At 38.8% G+C, this 25,838-nt stretch overlaps 1 protein-coding gene across 1 annotated transcript in view; it reads right to left on the bottom strand.

Moving 5' to 3' along the window:
• SNTG1 (syntrophin gamma 1) overlaps positions 1–25,838 on the bottom strand; it is a 381,189-nt gene that overhangs the window by 13,673 nt on the left and 341,678 nt on the right. The window contains exons 14-18 of the mRNA XM_043484136.1: positions 18,173–18,289; positions 16,907–16,978; positions 12,840–12,992; positions 7,348–7,440; positions 4,092–4,202 (exon numbers count right to left, since the gene is read on the bottom strand). Of these exons, the coding sequence (XP_043340071.1) occupies positions 4,092–4,202; positions 7,348–7,440; positions 12,840–12,992; positions 16,907–16,978; positions 18,173–18,289 (546 nt within the window). The remainder of the gene's footprint in view (positions 1–4,091; positions 4,203–7,347; positions 7,441–12,839; positions 12,993–16,906; positions 16,979–18,172; positions 18,290–25,838) is intronic.

Here is a 25,838-nt window from a genome sequence, read left to right as displayed (position 1 = left end):
CAGCGTCCAGCTTTCTTTATAGGCCAACTCTCACATCCATACATGACTACTGGAAAGACCATAGTTTTGACCAGATGGACCTTTGTCAGCAAAGTAATGTCTCTGCTTTTTCATATGCTGTCTAGGTTGGTCATAGAATTTCTTCAAAGGAGCAAGTGTCTTTTAATTTCATGGCTGCAGTCACCATGTGCAGTGATTTTGGAAACCTACTCTCCTCCAAAAAAAAAAATCAGTGCTAGTCATTAGGGAATAAAAATTAAAACTATGCTGCTGCTGCTGCTGCTAAGTCGCCTCAGTAGTGTCTGACTCCATGCGACCCCATAGACGGCAGCCCACCAGGCTCTCCCGTCCCTGGGAGTCTCCAGGCAAGAACACTATAATGAGAACTCCTGAAAAGAAGGGTAGTGACCATTCCAAATGCTGGGGAGGCTGTAGGGAGACTGAGTTTCTGGTATATTGATGGAGGGAATGCAAAATGTCACAGCTACTCTGCACAGTGATTTGGCGTTTTCTTTAAAACTAAATGAACATTTTCCATATGACTGAGCAACTGCCCTCCTAGGCATTTATTCCAGAGAAATAAACTCTCACGTCTACACAGTGAATAAATAACGGACCAGGAGATATTAAATTAAATGAAACAGAGACAGTTATGACTCGCCTGTTCCCAGGGAAGTATCAGGTTAAGCCTTAGGAATGCTGGGTTATAAGACACATTCCTCACACTTACACATTCTTGATCTAGTGGAGAAGGCACAGTGGTGAATAATGACCACATGGGGTAGATGTCAGTGTTACAACAGACATAAAGTAAGGGCACATATATCGTATAATATGTGGGAGAAGTCTCTGTCCCTGACTTGGGGTTCCTCTTACCCCATTACAATTTTAAAAATTAATATAAATTAATTGTCCAAGGAATTTGATAAGTGACACAAACTTGGATTATGGTTATACATTTGAATTTCTTAAATGTGGACAGGACAGTTTACATATATAAGTAATCACCTTTACTAACTGGTCTTCTAGTAATAACAACTGCTATTTTTTAATACTTTCTCTATGTTTATGCTACATTCTTTTAAGATGAAATCATTCCTGAGTGATTTATCGTCTTCCATATGTCAGGTACCATGGGTATTTATTCCTTACATTTTTCCTGCAAGGCAGCAGTCACAATTTGGTGACTTGCCCAGGTCATGTAGCTGAGAAATGGTAAAGAGGAGAGTTTTACTCAAGTTATTGTTCAGTCACTAAGTCGTGTCCAACTCTTTGTGACCCTCATGGACTGCAGCACACCAGGCTTCCCTGCCCTTTACCATCTCCCAGAGTTTGCTCAACCTGATGTCCACTGAGTCAGTGATGCCATCCAATCATCTCATCCTCTGTCGCCCCTTTCTTCTCCTGCCTTCAATCTTTTCAGCATCAGAGTCTTTTCCAATGACTCTTTGCATCAGGTACTTAAAGTTACTTGATCTTAATTTTCTTTCCACTGTATTGTGTTGCCTCTTCCCTCATTTAGAAAAAGTGAGGAAAGGCTGAATTCTCAAGTGACATCAGTTTATAAGTTCTGTGACGTGATACGTGCTGGCATTCTTCCCGCTTTCCTCCTATGAAGGAGCTTCTGATTACTGCTCACAAGTTACCGTGATAAAGGTTACAAAATAGCAACTGTACTAGTTTTAATACTATATGAACTCTGTGGTATTGGCAGAAGCAATGCACACCAGAATGGCTAAATGATTCTATAGAGCTGGTCGCTGTTCTAATTGGCTGGTTTTAAAACAGTGTCCATGATTAATTTGGTATTTTCAGTATCACCCATGGAGGTCTTTTTCTTCCTCATTTTATAGAAGGAGGTGGTGACTTTGAAGAAGTCTGGCAATTCACCAATGGTCAGACTGTCTCATTGGCTTTGAAACTTCTCTTTTCACTACTCAAAAATTACTGCCTCTAAATTTAAGGAGGAGTACCTGGTGGCTCAGACGGCAAAAAATCTGCCTGCAATGCAAGACACCCGGCTTTGATCCCTGGGTTGGGAAGAACCGCTGGCGGAGGGCATGGCAACTTACTCCAGTGTTCTTGCTGGGGAATCCTATGGACTGAGGAGCCTGGTGGGTTATAGTCAATGGGATCACAAAGAGTCGGACATAACACTACTAAGTTCAATAAATAGCTTCTGAAACTATTTCTTATTAAATGAATTTATGAAGTATTATCTAAAACATGCTAACCATAAAAAGTAGCATTTCGAAGCTGGCAGACTAATAAATAGAATAGTTAAGGAAGCAGTAGGTATGTGAGCTACATTAATGAAGTCTAAATACAGTAGTTAGTAGTCATTTCACTGCCTTTATCTTTTTTGCTTCATGCTGTGGACTCAGGATTGGTTAGCGCATTAAAAATATCAGAAGAGAAGGAGTTTATCAAATTAAACGTATTAACTAGCGGCTGACATTCCACGTTTGCCCGAAGAACACAGAACTGACAGCACTCATCATGTTAAGATGGGTCCTGAGTGTCAACGTGGAAAATCCGCCAAAAGCTAAAGGTAGATCCTTTTGGAGAGTAGAGATTCGTTCTCATAGTGACACCAAGAAGCGATTGGAAGAGCAGTGTGTGTGATGACATAGAGCAATGGTCCACCCACGGCAGCCGGGGGGACGGGGTGGGGGTGCCCACAGACAGGTCTGCATTTAGGACCCGAGCGGGGCCGGGTGAGGACATGGGAGTCAGGAGGGAGAGGGTGATGGTACCCAGGTCTCCGTCCACACTGACTGGAGACAGATGTGGGAAACAGAGGGCCAGAAGCTGGCAGAGAGGAGTCACTCCACAGCCCCCTCAGAGCCCAGGAGCAGGTGCTGAGAGGAGTCTAGGGACAATCACAGGGCCGGGGTGGGCGCTCTGACAGTGTCAGAGCCGAGCAGACGGAGGGAGGAGTCCAGACAAAAGCAGGAGCAGCCGCGAGAAGGAAGCTGTCTTGTTAAAAGGAGCGGAGAGCCTCTGGTCTGCACAGAGCAGGGCGGCAGGAGCCGGGACGGGAGTCAGGAAGGGTCTGTCCTTTGAAGACTCTGAATGTCAGCCAAACCTCCCCCGGACTTAATAAGTACTGGGATGTAACTGAATTATGGTGATTTTAAGTCAGAGTTGAAAATTTATATCTGAGTTTTCATTTCCATAGAATTCATTTTTCACTTAGGTATTCATTATTTATTCTCTCTTCCCCACTGAAATAATATATTTATAACTCATTCTAACCCAAAGACTGTTGGGGTGAATTTCACGGTAGGGCAAAGGAAGTCCTTCAGATTTTGAATATCTACAAATACATAATCATAAACATAAAAGTAGTGAATCTTTCTGATATATTTCAGAATACTGAAAGTCTACAGGGAGCAAAGCAAAAAATCATTCATTTATTCATTTTATTTAACAGAATAACATGCAGAAAACATGAATTGATTTAAAAAATATTTTTTAGGAACTGGTATTCATATCCAAAGGTTTCCCAGGTGGCGCTAGTAGCAAAGAACCTGCCTGTCAATGCAGGAGATTTAAGAGGAGTGGATTTGATCCCTGGGTTGGGAAGCTCCGCTGAAGGAGGGAATGGCAACCCACTCCAGTATTCTTGCCTGGAGAATCCCATGGACAGGAGCCTGGCAGGCTACAGTCCGTGAGATCACGCAGAAGACACGACTGACTGAGTACACACATACACTCATTCACATCCAAAGAGGGGATAAATAGTGATCAAATCAGAATATCTTTTATAAATTATTATTTAGAATGTGAAACCACCAAGAAAATGTTTCAGTTCCCAGAATATGATTTTAGTGTGACAGAAATACAGTTCACAAAAATTAAAACTAAGAAATGAAACGTTGTGTGTAATTTATTCTCAAGTACGTGTTTCAGTGAAAATTTGTCATTAAAATTTTAAAGCGAATCTATTTCTTTGGTCATGAGAGCTACTCCAAGGTTAACAAAAAATATGTGTTTTTGCACTTGCGGATCTCCTAAATTTTCTCCCTTCTGTCTCTTAATGGCATGAATTCAGTTGGAGGTGGTTTGTGTGATGAATTTGGGTTTACCTTTGCTTCAATCTGTTTAGTATCTGGATTCTGAAACAAAAATTTAATTTTACTCTTGCCGTCGTCTGAGGAACCTTTCAGCTGAGAAAACTTATACCTCCAAAGTACCGCCTAATGAGAAAAGAAAAAAACAAAAAAACACAGGTGAGTCAGTGCAGCTCATCTCTGTATTCAAATAGAGAGACTGCTCTTTTAACTGGTAAAAGTAATCATACTGAGTTAGTCCTATATATCCCAGCATTAAAAAGTAAACTAAAATATGCTTATCAAAGGCTACAATTTAGTAATCAGTATATCCTTTAATTTCCCAAAGCAACATTGGTTTCCACGAAATAATCATTTAAATATATATGTGAATAAATTAATTTGAATATCTCATTTTAGATAACCATGAAATAAAAGCCATGCCAGGGAATTGGCAAAAACACCTATCATCCATTTCTTTGTTTTTTTTCCATAGTAGCGACAAGGTGATTTTCAACTGATTACTCTACAGAACTTCCTCTTGCAGCACAAGCTAACAACCAGACCCACATCTTCGTCAAGGTGAAAGGACACCCGAGTGAGTGACTACGAGGAGGCATCTTAGCAACATCATTCATCTGGCAATGGTGGGAGAGGGGACAAAGAGGCAGGGGACACTCCCAGACCACCGAGGGCCCCCAGTTCCAGACCAGTCCCGTTCATGAGACTGCAGGCGTCTTGGGGGGGGGTACTGTTTTCTGAGTACCTTGTGTCTCTCAACTGTCAAGGCACAGAGTCGCATAAAAAGAGTGTGTAACAAGCACAAGGAGAAGGCAGGCCTGGCCGATGCTGCAGGAATTCAAATGAGAAGGACTGCCTGCATTGGCCAGGGTGCACCTTCAGATTTATTTAGGGGGAGTTGTTGAGGAAGAGGCCCGGGCACAGACACAATTTAGATTCCTTTTGATAATGGAGAGTGGAATGCAGTGGAGTCAGAACAAGATGGACAACAAGCTCTAGGGTGGACCTGCGGTGCTCAGGGGCTCCGAATGCATCCTGAGGAAGCCAGGTGCGTATCTCAGCTGGAGTCAACAGAACAGAAACTCAGCAGCATTGGGCCAGGGGTCTAAGACTGAATGAAACATCCTGATCAAATGTTTTAATTTGTTTCCCCTCACATGGACTCTACATTATTATCCCTATATAATGTTTGTATGTATCAGTATTTCCATCAAATAAATGGAACATTTATAGAGGTTTAAACAGATGATCACTTTGACAGTTTATTTGGACTCTCTTAAAAGAAAAGAAAAAACAAACAAACAAACAAACAGAAAAAGTCCTTCTAAAATGTAGACCTGTGGGTTGTTTTGCAATAGCTTAAAGTCATGGAACTCTTCACTATGACCTGTCCGTCTTGTGTGGCCCTGCACGGCATGGCTCCTAGCTTCTCGGAGTTCCACAAATCCCCACATCATGACAAGGGACACTGATTACACAGAGTATTTACAGTAAACATATCCATGTAAATTTTAGAATAATCAAGATATACATGGAAAAAGAGGCTCTTGCATGTTTCCACATGCTGCTGGATGTGGTGTGCTGTTATTTATAACATAATAATCTTACTTTGAGTAAGTTTACATGCTGTCGGCATAATAAAGACTGGCAGAAAATTTTGGTTTTGCTGGTATAAATTTCTTGGATCCTTGGGGGGTTGTTTTCGTGTTGTTTATTGTTGGTCGTCACTTTTTTTTTCTGGCAACGTGATGAAATTCAGCCACATTTATGACTCATATTAGCAATTCTCTGTAGAAATCAGCCCTTTGCCAGTGATTTCTTTGTAGCATATGCACACACCTTTGCCAGCTTAATGGAGAGCAACAGCTCTGGGGAGAACATGAAATGAGTTTACTGAGATGGCTACATCTAAGTCAATATACCTGACAACGTAATAAGCCACCACTGCTTTATTCTCCTCCAGGTTTTCTGAAGGCTGCTCCACTGACAGAGACTAAACACTTTATTAAATAACTGCTAAATTAACACATGAGCCCTAAGACATTTGATTTTTGAGGCAGTGCTATTCTTCAATTTGACTAATTTGATTTCTAAGCTTAGCTATGAACTTTATTACTACAAGTCAATCATTTTCCTTTTTTTCCTGCCAAAGTATGATTTAAAAATCCTGCAATTCAAAGAAATCTTTATTCCTAGAAATTGATTCAAATGTAAAGGCGTTCATTAAATCAGCAACATATAACAAGTTACCTTGGGATGAGTGGTCTTTCCGTGCTGAATTGAACTGATTTAGTTACATGCTTCCAGGCTGCCTTGAACTCCCTTTGCTGAGGACCAGTGAGCCTCCATCCTGTAATTCTAACATACTACCTGTGCTGTGTGCTTAGTCACTCAGTCCTGTCCGACTCTTTGCGTTCCCATAGACTGTAGTCACCAGGCTCCTCTGTCTATGTGATTTCTCCAGGCAAGAATACTGGAGTGGGTTGCCATGCCCTCCTCCAGGGGATCTTCCCAACCCAGGGATCAAACCCAGGTCTCCCGCATTGCAGGTGGATTCTTTACCATCTGAGCCCCCAGGGAAGCCCACTACCTATAAAGCTAAAAAAAAAAAAAGTTTCCCCATTTTTGATATTGGAGATGTGAACACAGAAAAATATAAAAGAATACTTTGTTTAAAAAAATTATTCTGGAAGAAGAAAATTTCCCTTCACTGTGAGACAGTGAGATTATATATATGTGTTCTGCTTAGTTGCTCAGTTGTGTCTGACTCTTTGCGACCGTATTGTCTGTAGCCTGTCAGGCTCCTCTGTTCATGGGAATTCTCCAGACAAGAATACTGGAGTGGGTTGCCATGCCCTCCTCCTCTCCCATATTGCAGGTGGATTCTTTACCTCCCAGGGAAGCCCATCTATATATAATACATAGATATACATGTATATATGGGACTTTCCTGATGGTTCAGACAGTAAAGAATCTGCCTGCAACGCAGGAGACTCAGGTTCAGTCCCTGTGTTGGGAAGATCCTCTGGAGAAGGGAATGGTTACCCACTCCAGTACATACACTTCATATAGTTGTGATGTTTTGTGGCAAAACATTAGTTTTATTAAAATTCAAACTTTTTTCTATAAGCAGATTGAGGCATAATTTATCTCCTATGAATAAAATTTGACACCTGATCACCAGGCAGCCTGCTGACAGTAGTTGGAAGCAGTTTCAGTTGTTCTCAGCGCATGACGCCCGCCTCATGCTCAAGCTGACGGGGTAACCTACCTTGGTTGCAGCGTCGAAGCAGATGAAGCCGGTGCTGAAGTCAATCGTGAGCCCCATCAGGTGCCCCTCCAGCACGCATGCATATGTCTTGCACTGGACAGAACAGAGAACTGTTACTTTCATGGGACTGACCCAACATTAGGGTGAAGAGCCCACATTTGTCAGACTGTGTCATACCGCCTGTGACAAGTTCTTGATATGATTAATAACACAACAGCTGACTTTATTTCAGCAACAGCTGCAGAAGAAAGCTGGTCTGACTGACATCCTGATGTTAACAGAGCACGAGCTGAGTGGTTGTGGATCTGCCTGGGGGATGCGGGGTTCAGTTTCCCATCCTACCTCAGGTGACCTTGTCTTGACCTTGTGCCATTTTGATGCCCTTCACTCTCTTGGCAATAAAACTGTACACATATTTTTGGGTGTAGGCAAGATGACATTAAATTGTTATATTCTGTAGCTAAATATCACTGCATTTTTATTAAACTGAAAGTGAGTTAAAGTATTAAATTCTTGTCATTTTATCAATATTATTAGAGAGAGATCTCAGGTACACAAACATATTTACTAACCAGGTCAAGAACACCACGACCTTAAGAGTCTCTGTATGTTCATCGACTGGTACAAGTTATGTCCTAAAGACATTTACCCTTGCCTATTATTTGTGTAAACTTATTGATTCTTCTAAATCAATAATTAATGACTGTTCACACTGAGATCAGACTAAATTATAATTTTACTTATATGAATATTTTGGGAAGACTAGTAAAATATAGATACTGAGATACAAAGGATAACAGATAAGAAATACAAACTTGGGGATTATATGAAATGATGCATATTTATGTTATAGGCCAGTTTTACTTGCACTTAATTGCAAACTGGGATGGGATATTCAAATCATGAAAAATACTTGTAATTAACAAACAAAGGGGAAAGAGAGAGAGAGGAAGAAAGAGAGAAACGTCTATCAATCCTTATATCCTATTTGTGTTTATAATACTGGGTATGAAAGTATCGATACATTAAGTGAGCCTCATTCTGACTATTTTTTTGTTGAGTTGCTAAGTTGTGTCCAACTCTTTCGTGATGCCATGGACTGCAGCACACCAGACTCCTCTGTCCAACTATAACAATGGTCAAATGTATCAAGTTGCCTCCACCAGACAGTATATTTATGTGCTTAAGCCCAGTTTACATAGGAAAGTTATGACCATGTCAAGTTAATCATTTGGAGTTCGGTTTTTCAAAAAAGCAGATTAAAAAGCAAACTTAATGGGCCTTGTAAGTTGATTTTGGGGCTTCCCGGGTGTCTCAGTGGTAAAGAATCCACTTGCAATGCTGGAGATGCAGAAGACATGGGTTGGAGGTTGAATTCCTGGATGGGGAAGATCCCCTGGAGGAGGAAATGGCAACCCACTCTAGTATTCTTGCCTGGAGAATCCCATGGACAGAGGAGCCTACAGTCCATAGGGTTAGAAAGAGTCAGACATGACTCAACACACATGCAAGTTGATTTTGGGGTGTAATTTTATTTAGTACATGAGCACCTTCCATGCTTGCATCCAACCATTGTCACTTTATTAAAACTACTATCAAATTTAAGGAGCATCCAAGGTTGCCTGATTTTCTCTAATTTATACATGATTGTTTTCTGTTTTCAAATGACATTATTTAAAAAATACACGCCAAGTGAAAACACCTTCAGTATAGAACATTAAAAGTTATCTAATTAAGAACATAATTGTGAATTAAATTACATTACTTCAATAATAATTATATTAAAACAGATAATACAAGTTGAAACCCCTCAAAGTTCTATTCTATGATTTATAGTCTCAACAAACATATATAATGAGTATATACTTGTATGTTTGCATATGGAAATATTTGATTTATTGTTTAATTTCTATGTTTATTTCATAATAAAATTGAATTACAGCTAAAAAAGAGCAAAAATTATCCTTCTTAGGAAAGTTAAATTTGCAGTTAATTATATATAAATATATATAAAACATATATTTGTATATTACAAATATATAATCATATAAATTATATACTATATGAAAGTGAAAAAAGTGAAAGTGTGAGCTGCTCGGTCGTTTTGGACTCTTTGTGATCCCATGGACTGTAGGGTTCTCTGTCCATGGAATTTTCCAGGCAAGTATACAACAGTGGGTTGCCATTCCCTTCTCCAGGGACTATATATTTGTTATATATTATGTATGATCATTATATGCAATATAATTATGATATAATATATAATGATTATATATTAATTTGCACGATTTTATATATTATTACATAACATTTGAAGATACATAAAAAATAAAATTCTTTTTCATATGCCCTTTGGATGACAGCTAAATGTCTATAGTGGATAAAAAATGCAATGAAAGTCAAATAAATAACTTCAAGAGAAATCAATATTTGAATGTTATACACTTCACTGAAAGTCTTATTTTAAAAAGACTATTAATTCAGACTGAATTAGTGTAAAGTCAACAATAACTATCCATCCCTTACCAATATTATTCACTTACTCTGGGGAAATGTTTCAAAAATTGGACAAATAAAGGTACTAAAAATAATAGTAAATTTATTAGGCTTAATTGTGGTACTTTGAATACTAGGGAAATGTAAGTTGTAATTCATATAAATTGTCATATTTTGATTAATATAAATATGTTAATTTTTGATGTTCATTACATTTTCTACTGTCATTCTAGGAAGTATGGTTAAATTTTAAGATGTTAATTTAAATGACAATTAGGATGTTTAGAAATATCTCCAGCAGTTAATTATCTATTAAATAAATATATAGATATTTGCATTAATACTAAGTACATTGGCAATCAGAAAATATTTAAATAGATAAAGGAATAGATTCAGTTCAGTTTAGTTCAGTTGCTCAGTCGTGTCTGACTCTTTGTGACCCCATGAATCGCAGCACGCCAGGCCTCCCTGTCCATCACCAACTCCCGGAGTTTACTCAAACTCATGTTCATTAGTCGGTGATGCCATCCAGCCATCTCATCCTCTGTCGTCCCCTTCTCCTCCTGCCCCCAATCCCTACCACCCCCCACAAAAAAAGGAATAGATTAGAAGGTAGAAAATGCTAAGATGCAGTCCTCTTAACGAAAACTGATTTCAAAATAAAAATAATTTATTAATTCTTAATAATTCATCAATTCACTGGACATGAGTTTGAACACACTCCAGGAGATGTGAAGGCCAGAGTAGCCTGGTGTGCTGCAGTCCGTGGGATCACAGAGAGTCGGACACGACCGAGCGACTGAGCAACAACAACAGAACCCCTGTTTCACAGCGGGACACGAGTCTCCTCTTTGCATCATTTATTTATCAGCTTTAGCTGAGGTGGAAATACCAGGAACATACGAGCAAAACACATAAACTTCTTCATGTAAATATGTTTACAGGCTTGAATTTTGAAAATAACAGATCCACAGTAATCGGCCATTGATTATTTCTGGTGGAGCACACAAGGAGATGTTATAAAATGTGTAAAATAACCAAAAGCTAAAAAGACATTAAATATTTTACTTTCACTTATATATGCATCTTAAATTCCTATTGTGAATATGTAAAGTGCCAGTCAAAAAAATGCATTGCTCAGGACATCAGCTTATAGAATGTGAGGCCCAGAGTTTAAAAAAATAGTAAAATAGAAGGAAACAGAACAATTTTTATCTCTATCTCATTTCTAAACATTAGGAGACTTGAAAATCTTAAATTGAAACCAACAAGTTGAATTTGCCGTGTATATGTTTCCAAGTGAAGTGCAATATTCCAGGGAAATGATAATAAGGAAAACCTAAAACTATAAAAACAAGTAACAAAAATGTCAACTCCTATACAACTTCTTACAATGCTGTAAAATAGTCTCGGGGTTGATACTTAAAATATTAATAAAATAATATTTAAGATATTTCTCATCTTTATACTTTTGATATGAAAAACCTATTTACTGAATTGAAGTTCTATACAACTAGATTATTGAAACAACATGTCTTAGTTACTGTAACATTTTTTGATACATGCATATCAGCAAAATATTAGAAAATGTTAATTGAGCAATGAAAAAATGATAAATGAGTCTCCTCCTTGTCTCTTCCCCTGATAGTGAAGTCATATTGTTGTGACTTGATGGGTTGAATATAAAAGTTTGTAGTCAGAAAAAAGTTAATACATGTCACAAATCAGTTCAACGTAATTGGAAAAGTATGCATCCAGGTCCACTGTTACAGGCAACTACCCCCAGATAATAATGATGTGCTGCTGCCATCAGACATTTCACATATAAGAAATAAAGTTTAATAAACACCTGCTGATTACGTGTGAGTACAAAATGCACTGACTTAAGTTGGTAGAGAAATAAAATACTCCCAGAAACCTACAACTCAGTGTGAGGAAAACAAGTACAGATTACTCCAATTCATGCAGAGTGTGGGCAGACCTAAGGAAAAAGACAAAAGAGATACTGCATTCTGGAGGGGGTGGGGAGCAAGCTTGAATAGGACCAATGAGGAGGAACAGTGGTGGGCACACGGCAGGGCAGACTGGGAGTCAGGAAAATCGTCCTCCATGGTGTGACCTCTGAGAAAGCTTCAAATTCACCTGTGTGGTTTTGGTGGTTAGTGATGAAGACAAGGCGTTCCAGCAAGAAAGAGCTTCTATACAATGAGCTTCATTCAATGAGTGAACAAAGTCATTCTGGCTGGAAATTAAGTGGTTGTGATTAGAGGCCAGGAAGTGGCTTTGTAAACAATTAATTAAAGTAAGAACATTTCTGTTTTAGATGTCATGTAGGGGTGTCACAGTTTGGCCATAAAGAAGGCTGAGTGCCAAAGAATTGATGCTTTTGAACTTTGGTGTTGGAGAAGACTCTTGAGAGTCCCTTGGACTGCAAGGAGATCCAGTCCATCTTAAAGGAGATCAGTCTTGAGTGTTCATCGGAAGGACTGATGCTGAACCTGAAGCTCCAATACTTTGGCCACCTAATGTGAAGAGCCAACTCATTAGAAAAGACCCTGATGCTGGGAAAGATTGAAGGCAGGAAGAGAAGGGGACGACTGAGGACGAGATGGGTGGATGGCATCACCAACTCAGTGGACATGAGTTTTGAGTAAGCTCCAGGAGATGGTGATGGACAGGGAAGCCTGGCGTGCTGCAGTCCATGGGGTTGCAAAGAATCGGATATAACTGAGTGACTGAACAACAACAGCAAGATTCTAATTAAAATTAGAAATGTGTTTTTGGTGAGTGGTAGGAAATAGGCTAGAAAGATCAAATTATAGAAAAATTAAAATGCTTTCAGAGTCGTGTTGCACTTCATTTAAACAATGGCCAATGACTGAACATTTGAGCCTCACAGAACTGGAATTTCACGTTTGCTTGAATTTATATCAGAACTCTAAGGAGGGGTCATGCATCCTGGGGGTCACAGGTCCTCAGCTTTCACAGACCCTCACCTGTATCCGCTCCACCTCCAGGAAGGTTGCTGTTTGGAAGGCTCGTTCCCACTGGGCAAGGTCAGAGTCCAGCTCCACTGAGAAGTACAGGTCCTCCCCAGACTCGGACTGCACGGTGAAGCAGTGTCTCCGCCGGTCCAGCAGGTCACTGTCCTGATGGAAACTTGGAGTTATGCAGACTGGCACATACTTGAGCTACTGACCCACCCCTGGGTCAGTGTTGACCACTGTGTGGTGAAGACATTGTAGTAACAAGGATTCTACCCTCTGAAATCACTAATTCTTCATTACAATGGTCACAGAGGACAATTTCCAGTCCTCAAAGTCCATAACTGACACATTTCCTTTCTGAACTGACACTGAAGAATTTCTGGCTTCAACTCTTCCTAGCAAGAGTAGTTATCAAAGCACTGACTGCATGAGATTCCATTTCTCACTGGACAGGTGGATTGCACACAATGTTCCTTTTTCCTTCCAGAGCTGTGAAGATGATGAGATTAAGCAATACTTATTAATGTAATTTGTAGGTTTTAAGGAGATTATAAGCATGGTATCTTTTACTGAGTTGATTTCTATAATCCTTAGACTATCATGGGAATATTCTACCAGCTGAGACATGAAAAAACTGATTCTACCATGTTTCAAAAATTTTACTGCTTTTTAAAAACTACACATTTACCTTACTTATGTAATTGTAATTCATTAAGTCAAAAAGACTTTGACATGGCAATTTCTTGGTCTTAGTAGAAGTTTTCAGCTAACATGCTCATGCATCTATATGTGCAGCAACATAAGAGATGTTAAAATGCGAAAAGAATGCAGCTAAGAACTGATGAAAAATTGTAGAAGAGAAAGTTGAGGAAATGACTCAGAATATTATAAATCTGCTTTTGTACATCACAAAATGAAAAAAAAAGTTTTGTGTCTTTTTCAGCCAATATGACCAATGTGGGAAAATAGCATGAATTTAAATGATATTAATTCAATAATTACAAAACTTCAACTCTTTTGTGCTATGCAGAAATCTGTCAAGAGTAGGTGAAAGTAATATACATGAATGCAAGTATTTCCATTTTTATAGCTACGGGAGATGCCAAGATATTGAAATTACTTTTCTAATAAAATGTCACTGAATACATGCTAGAATAATTATTTTCAAAATATCTAGCCTTTAAATTATCATTCATATATTCACTATCTGAAGGGGTGTGGGGAAGGGGATATCATGACCTTGGCTGATCCTCGGCCTTCTGACCTGCCCTCTGTCACAACCTGGATAAGGATCCCCCTGTTTAAATCTAGCCACTCAGCCTGGCTTGCACTCCTTCACTAGCTTGACATCACTTAGATTCAGCTCAACTTAGATTTAGGAAACTTGGAGGAAATTCCTACTTAAAGAGAGGACAGTTCCAGTAAAGACAAGTAGCCCTCATGGACAATGCTGTATACCTTCAAAGGGAGAAATGCTTTAAATTTAGTGTTTTTTAAAAGTATATAGCATATAAACAAAATATGATTATCCAAAGAAGCTTTTTTATCTTTGATTTACATTCTTGATTTCTTATTTAGTATACTTGAATCAGTTTTTCATTATTACTTTGATTGATATCAGCACTTCCCCCCAAGATATTGTTATGAAGCAAACAGAAGCTTCGCTACAACAAATTAGCATAACTAGCACTAGAAAAGCAAACAAACAAGAGACACATGAAAACAATAATGCTAATTTCTTATAATATTATTCAGGGTTGACTTTCAATACTGCCTATTGAGATTAATGGTTTTAATTAATAGCTATAAGATTCATCTTCAGATTTCAATTCTAATATTCTACTTCAGAGGATAATTACACCATACTAAAAAGAAACAGTGTCAGACTTTATTTTTTGGGGCTTCAAAATCATTGCAGATGGTGACTGCAGCCATGAGATTAAAAGACGCTTACTCCTTGGAAGGAAAGTTATGACCAACCTAGATAGCATATTAAAAAGCAGAGACATTACTTTGCCAACAAAGTCCGTCTAGTCAAGGTTTTTCCAGTGGTCATGTATGGATGTGAGAGTTGGACTGTGAATAAACCTGCATGCTGAAAAATGGATCCTTTTGAACTATGGTGTTGGAGAAGATTCTTGAGAGTCCCTTGGACTGCTAGGAGATCCAACCAGTTCATCCTAAAGGAGATAAGTCCTGGGTGTTCATTGAAAGGACTAATGCTGAAGCTGAAACTCCAATACTTTGGCCATCTCATGCGAAGAGTTGACTCATTGGAAAAGACCCTGATGCTGGGAGGGATTGGGGGCAGGAGGGGAAGGGGACGACAGAGGATGAGATGGCTGGATGGCATCACCGACTTGATGGGCATGAGTTTGAGTTAACTCCAGGAGTTTGTGATAGACAGGGAGGCCTGGTATGCTGTGATTCATGGGCTCACAAAGAGTGGGACATGACTGAGCAACTGAACTGAACTGACTGAAAAAGAATCATCAAATCCATACTTTGAAATCCAAAGAATATATGGCTTTTAGGGCAAAAATCCATCCAGCAGGGAGAAGTGTACGACTTCTTCCTATAAATGTGGGCATTGTAGGGTCATAAACAGCCAGAATCATGGCTAGTTATTTGGCCCTGCCTTTAGGAAATAATCCAAAGTCCCCCCTTTAAATAATTCTAAAGAATAAAATTCCTACTCTCTGCTTTAATACTTGGTATGTGAAGATTGTTCTTCAGTCTCCTAATATCCCTTTTTAGAAAATAGAATCTTTTGCAGAAGCAGTAAAAAAAAAATAGTTTATAAGATATAGCCAGATGAAAATAATCTGTTAGGTTCCTGGCTGAAAAACCCTGTCCCCCTCAACAACAGGGCTTCCTGGATGGCTCAGTGGTAAAGAATCCACCTGCCAATGAAGGAGATGGGGGTTCAATCCCTCGGTCTGGAAGAAGACCCTGGAGAAGGAAATGGCAACCCACTCCAGTATTCTTACCTGGAGAATCCCACGGAAAGAGAAGCCTGGTGGGCTACAGTCCATGGGGTCGCAAAAAGTCCAACACAATTAAGCACACATACACACTCTTTAAAGTATGCAAAGCAGAAGCAGACAGTGCTCAGTGTGTGTGGCTGAGTTTCTTTAAGAAATACAGACTTTTGAACTCTGTGGGAGAAGGTGAGGGTGGGATGTTTCGAAAGAACAGCATGTATATTATCTATGGTGAAACAGATCACCAGCCCAGGTGGGATGCATGAGACAAGTGCTCGGGCCTGGTGCACTGGAAAGACCCAGAGGAATCGGGTGGAGAGGGAGGTGGGAGGGGGGATCGGGATGGGGAATACGTGTAAATCTATGGCTGATTCATATCAATGTATGACAAAACCAACTGAAAAAAATAAATAAATTTAAAAAAAAAGGAAAAAAAAAAAAAAAGAAATACTATCAACTGCAAAAGTTGACATCATTCTAAAGAAACAACTAGCAAAACGGATACAAAAGCTATCTGGAATTTTACAGAATTCTCAGTGACTTCCTATTGCAATAATCCTGTGTACAGCACAGAAGTGTAATTGATTTATGACAGCTGAATATGCAGCTCCACACTCAGAGAGACAATGTAACCCTGAGGCTTAAATATAATACATATATGTGTGTGTGTGTGTGTACACACATATGTCTTTCTTTGCATATACCTTTTTACTTTCTACATTCTCTAACTCCAAGTCTTATTCAGATCTTTTTCTTCTGCATTTTACACAGCAAATACAACTCTGGTAACAACTGAAGCTTAAATTCAGACTATCTCCAGTTGACCTTCTATTTCATCCTCCAAGGACCTGACAAACTTCCCCTTGTGTCCCCCTCCCACGGAGGGACCTTGGAATCTGCTTAAGACTTAGCTAAGTCGACGTATATTTCTCTCCGCTCTGTGTTTTCTCTTACGTGTTTTTCTTTTCCAGGTCTTCACCTTGTATTTTCCTTCATATCCAGGCATTGTTTATCTTCGTAAACTGCCTGTGAACCCAGGACCCCAACTGGCCAAGCAAAGCCTTTACGATCATCACTGCTTTTCGCTCCTACCTTTAGGATCTTACACATGATCTCGTAAACTGAAAAAGTTTTCTCTGCTCGGGTCCAGTCCCACGTGGTCACCTTGAGAAGATGAGAAATGAACACATCATGTGTTTTAGAAAGATGGCCCCTACTTTCTTCTATTAATACACAGTGGTGCACCCATGATGTTCTCACACACATGCAAGGCAGTCTGAGTTGTGAGGGTTCCTCATGCAGTGTTTCTGTTTCTGCTCCCCCCAGTTTCATACTTTCTCTTCCTCTTTCAGCAGACATTTCATATTATAAGCAACAACTTCCCATTGCTCAGTGTCTTAATGTATTTTAAGTAGTGTCTGTGTTATCTCTACATAAATACTAAGTGTTGTTTTGAGGGGAGTTAATTATTTTAATATGGGAAATGTAGCCAATATTTAGTAGTAGTTGTAAATGGAAAATACTCTGTTCATATTTCACTATGTAATAATCTGTTCTCTGTTGACCACTTGCTACACACAGAGAATACTGGACGTCGTGTCAACACTGGCTTTGCATTTAAGAAAGACATATTTACATCAAGAAGTTTTTCTAAGTTGTTAACGTTGTGAAGCACTAAACAGCATGTTGAAGCTGTTTCACTTGTTTGTGCTTTAAACATGTGCTTGTCTGTCCAGTCCTAAAAAATTGTTCAGAGTAGGGCCAGTGTAAAGGGTGTAAGCATTTGTGATTTTTTCTCTGTCTTCTGGGTGATTTGAACTTTATGTGAATATAGATACTAAACATTACAAGAAGTCTAACCTGGTAATTCCAAGATCCTATGTAGTTATTAGACCTGTAAGCGAGTAGTCCAGCATTTAATATTTATAGTTGATAAATATTTATTGAGACTCTACTGTTGTGTAAGCTACATGTTTCCAAAAGCAAGACCTTATGTGCAACAGGGCCTCATCCAAGTTTAATTTGAAGTCTGATGATTAAATATGGGATATTGCAGGTTCTCGAAAGCACCACTGATTTATTTGACTTAGACCTGTCAAATAGTAAACATATTGAGCCTGGCAAAAATGCCAAAATGAAAATGCATCCTAGGTCTCTCAAGGGTTATAAAGTCAGTGTTTAATGCTAGAACATATATCTTTAAGCAAGAAATCTTCAGAAATATTTGGGCTATTTTGCATTTTTTCCTGTACCTAATTTTCAAAATATATTACTAATGTGCCCTTTGTCATTGTAAAGTTGATGTCACTATGCTGTGATAGCATGGGAAAAATAAGGATGTTGAACAGAAATACTTACTGGAGGTGCCAGAAACTTGTAGAGGCAGGAGCCCCTCAGGGCCAGAAAGGCGGGTGAGTACACACGGTCCTGAAGCGGATCTTGCTCCCGCATTTCACACCAGCCCATGTAGACGATCTGCAAGGAAGTGGAATACAACTATCTGCCAACAGAGTCTCATTTCTGTGGGTGTATAAAACACCACAAGATGCTTTCATTCTCTTACGACAGTATCAGATTAACTGCTGCAAAAAGTACATTAACCACATTTACCTTCAATAAATGAGTGTGAACCAGTCATCAGATTTTATAATATGTCTCCATCAATGTCTATAAACAATAACCTCCAAGGAACCAGTGATTAGGATGATAACTGATTTCTCAAGAGAAAGAATGAAAGCCAGAATACCGTGGAACATAAACATCAGGCTATAAAATGAGGACAACAATACGCCTAGAATTCCATACATGGCAAAATTACCTTTTATTCATGATTTAATAAGGCTAACCCAAATTTGGGATGACTTTATGTATCTATTTTTACATTGATGGATTAAGTCTGAAAATTACAGCACCCGTGCACTGCTTTCTTTCGACTGATAAATATATTCAGAGAAGAGAAACATCTTAACCCATAGTATATCACTAGTCTAAATTTGTCTAACTCTATGGGGACAAAAAAATACCTTTCTATTTACAAGTAAGTAGTCCTTAATCCGAGAAATATTGCAGGGAGATGAATGTAGCTAAACTTTGCTTTTTCCATAGCTCAGAATCACATATAAAATTATTTGGAAGTAGACTGTACATATCTATTGTGCTGTCTGTTGCCTTAGCAGCCATTAGGTTGAGATTCTTTTGCTTTAGAAAGTGTGTATGTTTTATTTAATAGTGACAATATATTACATTTAGCTTTGAGTATTTGCGGGTTCTGCACTGGCAGATTCAACCAACTGCGGACTGTAAACACAGGGTAACATTTCAGTTGTGTGAATTCACAAATGCGGAACCCACAGATGTGGAAAGCAGACTGTGGGACTTGAGAATCCGCAGACTTTGGTTCTGGAGACAGTCTTCTGCAGGAACCAACAGATGGCAATAAGATCTGGATAATAAAGATAGTCATTAGACGAGAAGGGGTAATAATGTTAAACAGACTTGCACTGGACCCTGTTTGCAGTATAAAGACAACTTTGTGGGTATTAGAGACTATTAACACTAGACCCAGTAGACATGGTCTACTCTACTTTACTATCATTTTGTAGAGAAAGGGTTGATTTTTATTCCTTCAGAAGCAGATTAATCCTCAAACAAACAAATGCAATGCTGAGCAGGTTATTTAAAACATATGCTAAGCTCTTTTATGACAAATATGTGAAACATACTAGATAAGGAAATAGAAAAGCACAGAAATGGTATTTTAAAACTGGGGAAATTTTACCTGCTTTAAAATGTGATTTAAAGGCTTTCTTTATTTTCATTTCTTTGTTAATTTAATCATTACTATATAAATTTGCACACTGATCCTTAATTTTGTTCCCCTTTGCTATTTTAGCTTTTATTTGAAGGGGTTCATTCTCCAGTCTTTGAATGAAATTAAGAAAACTATCTCATTCATAATAGCAACAGAGAATACAAAATAATTAGGAATTAACTTAACCAAGGAGATGGAAGATTTGTACACTGAAAACTGCAAAAATTTTAATGAAGGGAATTATAGATATAGATAAACAATAAACATCTGTGTCCATGGATTGGAAGAATTAATATTTTAAGAGATCTGTAACATCCAAAGTGGCCACCAGTGCAGTGAATCCCAACCAAAATCCCTGTGGTTTCTTTAGGAAATCATCTTAAAGTCCACAGGAAATCATCCTAAAGTCCACAGAAGACCCTGAATAGCCATATCAATGTAGAATAAGAAGAACAAAGCTAGAGGCACTGCATGTTCTTATTTCAAATGTATTGCAAAATAACAGTCACCAAAGGGCTAAGATACCAGCAGAAAAACAGATGTAGACCAAGGGGACAGGATAGAACATCCAGAAATAAACCCATGAATGTTTGAGAGAAATGAGGAATGGCTAATCTCTGCAATAAATGGTATTAGGAGAACTTAATATCAACCTGCAAAAGAATGAAATGGGACCTTTATCTCACACTGTATACAACAATCAATTCAAAATCAATTAGACTTAAATGTAAGACCTGAAACCATTGCAGTTTTAAAACTTATGCATTTCTGTGTAAAATCTCCCAGAGTGGCTGCAACTAAGAAGACAGGAAATGTCACATGTTGGTGAGGGGAGGGTGAATAGAAATGTAGAAGCCCATATACCGCTGGCGAGGCTTTGACACTTCACGTCTAATATAAATGCACCTTGGTGTGGACACCTGTTCCCCGTTGCACACATGCAAGTGTGTTCCTTATGGCATTATTCTCAGTCTCAACCATGGACATGTGCTTAAAACTGATAAACCGTGTGCCCTCCAATATATGTTGTAGACAAACACTGTAGCAAACTGTGATACCATAAAGGAAGAGGATACAGCAAGGAAAATCCATGCATTGTAGTAGTAGTCACACAGAACAATGTAAGTGAATGCAATGGAACACAATGTGAACTGAAAGACAGCAGATACACAACTGTATTTACACACATTATATACATATATGACCTTGATTCAGATAAACTACAGGAGTAGCTTGCAATGCATTCATGGTTGGGGTACAAAGACCTATAGCAAAGCTAGACAATCAGTACCCAGTTGTCAGGACAGTAGTTACTTTAGATGGACGCAGACCCAGTTAGAGTGGGGAAGACACACTGGGGAGACAGAATCTGAGTTGAACACAACCCACTCTTCCTGACCTAGACTGTGATTACACAGGGCTTTAGCTTTTAAATAATGAAGCTGTACATCTATGTTTTATGAACTTTCTATTATGAAACCTCATTTTAAAAATAGCACACAATATGTACTATTAATAAAAGTTTTATAACAAATCCATCTTAAAAATAATAGATTTTGTGAGTTTTACAGGCAGAAAATCTTCCAACAAATATGGTTAAACTGTCCTATTATTCTGGGGCTGCTACAATAAGGTAAAACTTTATTTATTATGAATTATATCACCCTAATCATTATATAGGATACACAGAAGAACCGTACAAAAAAGATCTTCACGACCCAGATATTCACAATGGTGTGATCACTGACCTAGAGCCAGACATCCTGGAATGTGAAGTCAAGTGGGCCTTAGAAAGCATCATTACGAACAAAGCTAGTGGATGTGATGGAATTCCAGTTGAGCTATTTCAAATCCTGAAAGATGATGCTGTGAAAGTGCTGCACTCAATATGCCAGCAAATTTGGAGAACTCAGCAGTGGCTACAGGACTGGAAAAGGTCCGTTTTCATTCCAATCCCTAAGAAAGGCAATCCCAAAGAATGCTCAAACTACCGCACAATTGCACTCATCTCTCACACTAGTAAAGTAATGCTCAAAATTCTCCAAGCCAGGCTACAGCAATACGTGAACCGAGAACTTCCAGATGTTCAAGCTGGTTTTAGAAAAGGCAGAGGAACCAGAGATCAAATTGCCAATATCTGCTGGATCATCAAAAAAGCAAGAGAGTTCCAGAAAAACATCTATTTCTGCTTTATTGACTATACCAAAGCCTTCGACTGTGTGGATCACAAGAAACTGTGGAAAATTCTGAAAGAGATGGGAATACCAGACCACCTGACCTGCCTCTTGAGAAACCTGTATGCAGGTCAGGAAGCAACAGCTAGAACTGGACATGGAACAACAGACTGGTTCCAAATAGGAAAAGGAGTATGTCAAGGCTGTATATTGTCACCCTGCTTATTTAACTTATATGCAGAGTACATCATGAGAAACGCTGGGCTGGAGGAAGCACAAGCTGGAATCAAGATTGCCAGGAGAAATATCAATAACCTCAGATATGCAGATGACACCCCCCTTATGGCAGAGTGAAGAGGAACTAAAAAGCCTCTTGATGAAAGTGAAAGAGGAGAGTGAAAAAGTCGGCTTAAAGCTTAACATTCAGAAAACTAAGATCATGGCATCTGGTCCCATCACCTCATGGGAAATAGATGGGGAGATAGTGGAAACAGTGTCAGACTTTATTTTTTGGGGCTCCAAAATCACTGCAGATGATGATTGCAGCCATGAAATTAAAAGACACTTACTCCTTAGAAGGAAAGTTATGACCAACCTAGACAGCATATTAAAAAGCAGAGACATTACTTTGCCAGCAAAGGTTCGTCTAGTCAAGGCTATGGTTTTTCCAGTGGTCATGTATGGATGTGAGAGTTGGACTGTGAAGAAAGCTGAGCACCAAAAAATTGATGCTTTTGGACTGTGGTGTTGGAGAAGACTCTTGAGAGTCCCTTGGACTTCAAGGAGATCCAACCAGTCCATCCTAAAGGAGATCAGTCCTGGATGTTCACTGGAAGGACTGATGCTGAAGCTGAAACTCCAGCACTTTGGCCACCTCATGCGAAGAGTTGACTCATTGGAAAAGACCCTGATGCTGGGAGGGATTGGGGGCAAGAGGAGGAGGGGACGACAGAGGATGAGATGGCTGGATGGCATCACCGACTTGATGGGCATGAGTTTGAGTCAACTCTGGGAGTTTGTGATGGACAGGGAGGCCTGGCGTGCTGCAATTCATGGGGTCGCAAAGAGTTGGACACAACTGAGGGACTGAACTGAACTGAATCATTATATTATTGCTCAATTAAGTCAGAGTATTTAATTCAATTTGATAAAACTTACAATTTCCCCATGTTTATGACTTCTCTACATTGACAAGAGAAAAGAAGAGAATAAAGTGGTGCACACAATCAAGAGATGGAAATAACTGAGCTTCCTAAGACCATGCGATTTGGAGTTGACTGTCTCTTTCCATCTCTATAATTTACTAGAAGCTGAAATATTAAGAATGATGTACTGATATTTTTCAAGAATTATCATTAAATACAATTTCTTAAAATTTGAACTGATTGTAGCTATGAGGAATGAGCTGAAGATGTAACTAATAAAAATGGGATTATCGGATCTGAAAGGGATATTTCTTCATATTTGTTCTCCAGGCCAAAGATTGACCTTATTACTTTCTGTGCCAAGGGAAAGGGCTGCTCTCAGTTTGGCAGAAAGGTCAGAAAACAGTTTCTGCTTCTCATCATTAACCTGATTCGTGGGAATAATTACATGGTTGAGGAGACATAATGCATTTTCAGTAAATTCATCCAACACTTGTCACACCAAATAATAACTCTAAAGAAAAACTGTGTCACTTAACCTTATTTTAAAAAGAAATAGATGAGCAATACAAGTATAAGGATATTTCAAATAGAATACTTTAGAAATAAGTAGAATTAAAGGGAAATCATTTTTTATATAAACAAAATGACAAATGAACTGCCAACTATATATCATACAATTTTCAGATAAATATTTTGAAGACTTGTCTATTTTTCAGCTTTATTGAGGTATAAATTGACAGAGAAAAATGTAAAATATTACAGTGATTTGCTATGCACATCTACTGTGAAACGATTCTTTCCATCTAGTTGATCAACACATCTATCATCTCACATATTTATTTATATATAAATATATATTATAATATTCCATTCAGTTCAGTCACTCAGTCACATCCAACTCTTTGCGACCCCATGGACTGCAGCATGCCAGGCTTCCCTGTCCGTTACCTACTCCCCGAGCTTGCTCAAACTCACTTCCATCAAGTCGGTGATGCCATCCGACCATCTCATCCTCTGTCATCCCCTTCTCCTCCTGCCTTCAATCTTTCCTAACATCAGGGTCTTCTCCAAGGAGTCAGTTCTTTGCATCAGGTGGCCAAAGTATTGGAGTTTTAGCTTCAGCATCAGTCCTTCCAAAGTATATTCAGGACTGATTTCCCTTAGGACTGACTGGTATGATCTCCTTGCAGTCCAAGGGACTCTCAGGAGTCTTCTCCAACATCCCAGTTCAAAAGCATCAATTCTTTGGTGTGCAGCTTTCTTTATAGTCTAACTCTCATATCCAAACATGACTACTGGAAAACCCATAGCTTTGACCAGATGGACCTTTGTTGGCAAAGCAATGTCTTTGCTTTTTAATATGCTGTCTAGGACTGTCATAGCTTTTCTTCCAAGGAGCAAGTGTCTTTTAATTTCATGGTGGCCATCTGCAGTCACCATCTGCAGTGATTTTGGAGCCCAAGAAAATAAAGTCTCTCACTGTTTCCATTGTTTCCCCATCTATTTGCCATGAAGTGATGGAACCAGATGCCATGATCTTCATTTCTGAATGCTGAGTTTTAAGCCAGCTTATTCACTCTCCTCTTTCACCTTCATCATGAAGCTTAGTTCCTCTTCACTCTCTGCCATAATGGTGGTGTCATCTGCATATCTGAGGTTATTGATATTTCTCCCTACAATTTTGATTCCAGCTTGTGCTTCATCCAGCCTGGCATTTCGCATGATGTACTCTGCATATAAGTTAGACAAGCAGGGTAACAATATACAGCCTTGACATTCTCCTTTCCCAATTTTGAACCAGTCCATTGTTCCATGTTGGGTTGTAACTGTTGCTTCTTGACCTGCATACAGAATTCTCAGGAGGTAGTTAAGGTGTTCTGGTATTCCCATCTCTTTCAGAATTTTCCATAATTTGTTGTGATCCACACCGTCAAAGCCTTTGTCATAGTCAATAAAGTTGAAGTAGATGTTTTTCTGGAATTCTCTTGCTTTTTCTATGATCCATCTGTTGTTGGCAATTTGCTCTGGTTCCTCTGCCTTTTGTAAATCCAGCTTGAACATCTGGAAGTTCTTGGTTCACATTCTGTTGAAGACTCCATTGGAGAATTTTCAGCATTGCTTTGCTAGTATATGAGATGAGTGCAGTTGTGTGGTAGTTTGAACATTCTTTGACATTGCCTTTCTTTGGGATTAGAATGAAAACTGACCTTTTCCACTCCTGTGGCTACTGCTGAGTTTTCCAAATTTGCTGGCATACTGAATGCAGCACTTTAAAAGCATTATCTTTTAGAATTTGAAATAGCTCTACTGGAATTCTATTACTCCCACTAGCCTTGTTTGTAGTGATGCTTCATGAGGCCCACTTCACTTCAGACTCCAGGATGTCTGGCTCTAGGTGAGTGATCATACCATCGTGGTTATATGGGTCATTAAGATATTTTTGTATAGTTCTTCTGTGTATTCTTGTCAAGTTTTCCTAATATCTTCTGCTTCTGTTAGGTCCATACCATCTTTGCCCTTTATTGTGCCCATCTTTGCATGAAATGTTCCCTTGGTATCTCTAATTTTGTTGGAAGAGATCTCTAGTTTTTCCCTTTCTATTGTTTTCCTCTAGTTCTTTGCATTGGTCGCTGAGGAAGGCTTCCTTATCTCTCCTTGCTATTCTTTGGAACTCTGCATTCAGATGGGTATATCTTTCCTTTTCTCCTTTGCCTTTAGCTTCTCCTCTTTTCTCAGCTATATGTAAGGTCTCCTCAGACAACCATTTTGTCTTTTGTGTTTCTTTTTCTTGGGGATCGGTATAATTTATATTACAATATAAATTCACATAATTTTGGTGAGGACATTTAAGTTCTCATCTCTTAGAAAATTTTAAATACTCAGTGTTATCA

This window comes from Cervus canadensis, chromosome 12 (genome assembly GCF_019320065.1).
Source record: "Cervus canadensis isolate Bull #8, Minnesota chromosome 12, ASM1932006v1, whole genome shotgun sequence".
In the NCBI taxonomy this organism is placed as follows: Eukaryota; Metazoa; Chordata; class Mammalia; order Artiodactyla; family Cervidae; genus Cervus; species Cervus canadensis.
This window is presented reverse-complemented; position numbering and strand designations above follow the sequence as displayed.